General features: G+C 38.9%; 1 protein-coding gene across 2 annotated transcripts in view; it reads left to right on the forward strand.

The window, feature by feature from the left end:
- LOC126458251 (afadin-like) overlaps positions 1-5,146 on the forward strand; it is a 111,153-nt gene extending 106,007 nt beyond the window's left edge. For both annotated transcript variants that reach the window (XM_050095168.1, XM_050095177.1), the window contains one exon: positions 3,673-5,146. In XM_050095168.1, the coding sequence (XP_049951125.1) occupies positions 3,673-3,959 (287 nt within the window). In that variant the 3' untranslated portion in view covers positions 3,960-5,146. The remainder of the gene's footprint in view (positions 1-3,672) is intronic.
- The last annotated feature ends 854 nt before the right edge of the window (positions 5,147-6,000 follow it).

The following is a 6,000-nucleotide window of genomic DNA, read 5'->3' on the forward strand; positions in this document are numbered from 1 at the left end:
TTGTCACTTTTGCTAAACAGAAAAATCTTCCTACCTTTTTTAATATTTCTATTTAAGCCTGAAATCACCGATGCTATAACCGCTTTATGATCGCTGATTCCCTGTTCTGCGTTTATTGTTTCAAATAGTTCGGGTCTGTTTGTCACCAGAAGGTCTAATATGTTATTGCCACAAGCTAGTTCTCTGTTTAACTGCTCAAGGCAGTTTTCAGATAATGCACTTAAAAAAAATTTCACTGCATTCTTTGTCCCTGCCACCTGTTATAAATGTTTGAATTTCCCAGTCTATATCCGGTAAATTAAAATCTCCACCCAAAACTATAATACGGTCGCAAAATCTACACGAAATATTTTCCAAATTTTCCTTCAGGTGTTCTGCCACAACAGCTGCTGAGCCAGGGGGCCTAAAGACGCATTCAATTACCATGTTTGATCCTGCTTTAACCATGACCTTCACCCAAATAACTTCGCATTTCTGATCTCTGTCAATTTACTTAGATACTATTGCACTTCTTATTGCTATAAACAACCCTCCCCTTTCACTTTCTAGCCTGTCTCTGCGGTATACATTCCAATCTGAGTTAAGAATTTCATTACTGTTTACATCTGGTTTCAGCCAACTTTCTGTCCCTAGTACTATGTGGGCACTGTGAACGTTTATTAATGAGAGCAGTTCTGGGAACTTTCTACAGACACTCCTGCGGTTTACTATTACCACATTAATATTGTCATTCCCTGTTGCGTTTTGCCTACTGCTGCCTTGTTGCATCTCAGGAGGCGTCTTGTTGGGCCTAGGGAGGGAATTCTTTAACCTAAAAAACCCACATGTGCACTTCACACATACTCCGCTACCCTTGTAGCCACTACCTGCGTGTAGTGTACGCCTGATCTATTCAGGGGGACCCTACATTTCTCCACCCGATAGTGGAGGTCAAGAAATTTGTACCCCAGATCTCAGCAGAATCGTCAGAGCCTCTGGTTTAAGCCTTCCACTCGACTCCAAACCAGAGGACCGCGATCAGTTGTGGGAACGACACTACAAATAGTTAGCTCAGATTCCACCCCGCGAGCAAGGCTTTCCGCCTTCACCAACTCCGCCAACCTCCTGTATGAACTGAGGATGACCTCTGAACCCAGACGGCAGGAGTCATTTGTGCCGACATGAGCAACAATTTGCAGTCGGGTGCACCCAGTGCTCTCTATCGCCGCCGGCAGGGCCTCCTCCTCCGCATCTCGGATGAGACCCTCCGGCAAGCAGACAGAGTGAACACTGGCCTTCTTCCCCAACCTTTCTGCTATTTCCCTACATGTCATAGAACTACCACATCAATAGAAATCCAGGGTAGAATATAATATTGTGTATGAGGGTAGTTTATACTCATCAAATATACTCTCTCAAAAAAAAAGGTTTTGCACCAGGCTATCAGCTTTCGTGGTTTGTGTTTTCTTGCTCTGATCCCCTTTCTCAATACTCTTCGGAACACTTTTGTTAGCTTTTCAGTTTATCCAGTCAAGCAACTGAGCCTCATATTGATTAAGGAGTTAATGTGTAATTTGTGTCTTCACTTGAGAAATAGTACTTGATCAGTGTAAAACTTTGAAGTAAAATGTATCATTTCCAAATAATGATTATTATATAGCATTGTAAGAAAGATATGCACACTTGGGGGAAAGCACGTTCTCTGCAGTATCATAGTGCTGTATTATAGCAGTTTCTATCTTTTAAAATAGAACTTTAAATTTATCTCAAATGTGATGTCAGCAGCTGCTAGCTTTGGCCTTCAACATTATTTATATGAGACTTTGGTTTTGTTCATGTTACATACACACAGTGCTTTTATTGCAACTCTGTTGTTCATGTGAGATGGTTTGTTCTCCTGCTAATGCTTTGTGTCAGGTGTTAAGGTACGTTTACACTGGGATACATGTATCGCGACATGTATGAGCGACATGTCAATTTGACATGTCCCGATACATCACCTCATACAAAAATTCACGGAACTTGTATGCGGACCCTCGAGCTCATACATGTCGCGTATACATTTTGTATATCGCTTTTTGGCCATATACGCGACATGTATGAGCGACATTTCAAGAACTCGCGCATGCGCAGTACTATCATTTCCTGTCGCCTTGTCGACTGCCGCTTATTTCGACGATTAGCGTATGCGTAGTACCAGGCTCTTTGGCGGCTGTTTGAGTTTTGAAGGTGCCGACTGTCGTTTCGACGTTAATGTATCTGCACAGAATATCAAAAAGTGCCATATGCAACATTATTCTTCGTGTTTGCGAGGCCATTGTGCAAGTTTTATCCCAAGAAGTGAAGGTAAAAGTTTTATATATATCAGAGTATGTAATACATTATATAATTTTTTCATGCATCTGGCACGTATATCAATGTTTTGCTGTTATTCCGGCAGCCTCGTGTGATAATATTGACAACGGATGCCGACAATCGTGTGTGAGACGTTGGCATTAGCTATCGCGCGACAATGCAAATGTTTTGTCATGAAATCTTCGTTTTACGAGGAATCCCCAGTGGCTAAAAAACGGATTGTTACTGCCAACTGATCCTCTGGTGGAATCGCTTCCCGAAAGTTTGTGTTGGTTTTGGACACAAGAGGAGCCAAAAGTGATAACAAACCGCGGAAATCCTCCATACTCATCCTAACATAATTTATAAAATATGCGCCATCCTCTAGCGTTAATTCGCGAGAAACTCTCTCTGCCACCATCTACGCTTCCTCCGCCTTTTCTTCTTATCATCTTCCAAAAGAGCAAGTGTATCAGCACATAAAAATGTGAAAACTTCCAAATCGTCGTCGGAAGCTATCGCACAGTGATACATATCTTCTTCTTCAGTAGCTCTACAGCCCTTGGTGAGCCTTGGCTTCTTCAACAATCTTCCTCCACACTTCTCGGTTATTTGCTGCTCTTTTCCACCCCCGGACTCCCATATTGCTGATATCCATTATTACCTCATCGATCCATCTTCTTCTAGGTCTCCCTTTTTGCCTAACTGAATGGATCATACCTTTCATCATTTTCTTTGGAATTCTCAGTGATACATATCAACCAGTGTAAACGCACGCTCATACATGTATGAGGTTGATACTTGTCAACTCATACAAGTCGCGATACATGTCGCAAAGTCGCATATACATGTATCTCATACATGTGCCGATACAAATCGCAGTGTAAACACACCTTTATAGCTGATTCTCTTCTTCATTATGGTTGGTCTCCAGTAGAGATTTCTTTTTTGTTTAAGTGCTTAATTCATTTCCTTGTTGGTATTGTTAATGCTCTTGTGGTCTGAACAATATTAACCTCTACATTAGTGTTGGACAAGCTGTTTCTTAATTGAGATCCTACCAGTAGCAGGTGACTGTGAATGTAAACAGTTTCTTATATTGAATCAAGAAGAATAATTTTCTTAGGTTGTTCTTTATATCAACAATGTGAAACTGTAATGAAGTTTGTCAGTTAATAATGGATCCCTATTTTCTTAAAATATAATTATAATACTCCTATGAATCAATGACACGTTGGTGTCTTGCATGTAAATTTGTGGTTTAAGATTTAACTTCTCACTTCATAGTCATATGTACTGTTTGTCTTTTCATATATTTTAATTTGTGGTTTGTCAGTTTGTGATTTGTCTGTGTTGCAGGTGACACAGAAGGTGCCAGAAGTAAAGCAGAGACTGCAGCACGACTAGCTCGTCTCCGTCGTCGAGAAAGGCAAGAAGAGGAGCTGCATGCTTACCGTCTGCGTGAAGCAGCAGCACGTGCAGCTGCAGCAGAGGCAGAGAGACGTGCTGCTGAGGATGCTGAAACTTGGGCTGCAGAAGAGCGAGCACGAGCTGCGCAGAGAGATGCTGAACTACACCGGCTCAATGTGGAACGCTTGCAGCTGGAGCTGGATCTACTGCGTGCAGAGCATCGGGCTCGACACTAGCTCTGAACAAACGAATGTAAAGGGATGATATGAAATTCATATCGTCTACCATGTGTTAGTGTTTTTGGGCACATACACAGTATTGATTTTGAAAATCATTATGTATCTTAATGTGCTGAAAAAGTTTGTCATGACGAGATCATCAATTTAATACTACCAAGGAGTATAAATGCTTGCCTCTTAGGCAGGCATGTAAGACTCCCTCGGGTGCAGTTGTCAGTATGTGTGCTGTGAGTACGAACTGAAAGGCAATCCACTGAAAATACAGTCACTGGCAGTGTTGAGTTTACAGTTTTATAGTGATGTGTGGGTTACAGTGTAAAGTGATTCATTTTGAAGATATTTCAAAAGTAATAATTTGAATGAGTAGTACACTGTTGCCATGATGATGAGAAATTGTGATGCAATAAAATGACACCGTACTAGTGTCATTTGTGTGAGGCATTTCCTGTTTTTGTGAAGAAGTCTCAGTTTATGCAGTATTATATACAGAAAAAACAATGTTTCATAAATTATATGTGAGAAGGCAAGCAGTAATCAGAAGAAAGCTTCTTTTCCAACCAACACCATTGAGTCCTGCGGGTTGCAATTGAGCCTCTGTGAAAGTCGATCTGTTGATGTACCTATGAAGCAAGTAGGAAGAGAAGTTGAAGTAACTACAGAATGACAAATAACCATCATGGAAATACCAATTTGTTTGTTGAGTGAGTGATGAAGTAAATCATGATTTAATTAATTAGATTATTGGCTGTAAGGTGATAAGATTATTGACACTTTGTTCTTTTGTGTGATTCATCTAATGTTGTACAGAATTATCAGATGTTGCTTAATTTTTTCTTGAAATAGGGAAGCTTAGAAAGTTTTTGTTCTGTATGACTCTGGATAAACATCTAAATGTGAAGAACTAATTTTTATGGAACTGCAGTGTCCTCGTGTATGTTTTATTTATGTAATCAACAGGTTTAAATTAGTTAACAGATGTAGGAAAGTTCTTGACTGTTTTCTGCAGTGTCACCAGAGTAATGCATATCTTTACACACATTTGCACAACTTTTATGAGATGAGATGAAATGAAATGAAGATGGTTTGAGTGTGCTACAGTGTGACGTTGTTCAGGATATGTAATGAGTTAAACATGAAAACTGGATTAGATTGTTCTTCGTCATGGGAAATTAAGTTTGTAAGGACCTGTGAATCCATTGTGTGTGCAGCTGCAAATGTGAATTAGAGTAAGGTTGAGTTGAGGTAGCATGCATTTTCCTATACCCTTTTTTTTCTTTTCTTTTTAGTCTGATTTTCTTTACTTCAGTTCAGCTGTAGTGGTAATTAATTTCTGTATATTAAAAATAGAACTGAAGATGTGTGAAACTTTAAAAAACTCTTTCTCCATCATCGGAATGAGGCAAATAGTTCATGCTCGGTACAGTTAGCACCTCAACAAAATAATGAAGTCATATGTTGCTTCATTTACAGTGTAGAAATTGTAAAGAAACTGAATATTTTCTGAATAATTAGTGTAAGATAATTGTGTTATATGAAGCAGTGTTATAAAGTATAAACACATACTATATCATCATATTACTGCTAATGATTTTTTTCCCCCAGTTGTATGCATATGCAAAAGAGAAAAATTACTTTGGGATTGTGTATTTCATATTAGTGTTTCATAGGCATTATCGTAATGTATATCCTTTATCATTTTAAATTTATTTATATCACCATCATTGCTAAATGTGTAATCTCCACATAATAATATTAAAAGAAGTAGCCCTTTATGACGTAGTTAAGAAAGAAAAGTACGTTTAAACATTGGTAGGACAGAATACTTGTAGTGCTCATAGGGAGGAATTATGTGTGTTACTTGTACTCTTATGGTCATTATATTACATGATCAGAATTGATAGACTGTGCTGTAATATTTGATTAGCCCAGGAAATATGATCCCAGTAGATTCAGTGATGGTTTTGGAAATATGTACCAAATGTTAAACTTTCAGGAATTGAAACACTTTCAAGAACTGTAGACAGCTATGTGGGAATAA

This window comes from Schistocerca serialis, chromosome 1 (genome assembly GCF_023864345.2).
Source record: "Schistocerca serialis cubense isolate TAMUIC-IGC-003099 chromosome 1, iqSchSeri2.2, whole genome shotgun sequence".
NCBI lineage: Eukaryota > Metazoa > Arthropoda > Insecta > Orthoptera > Acrididae > Schistocerca > Schistocerca serialis.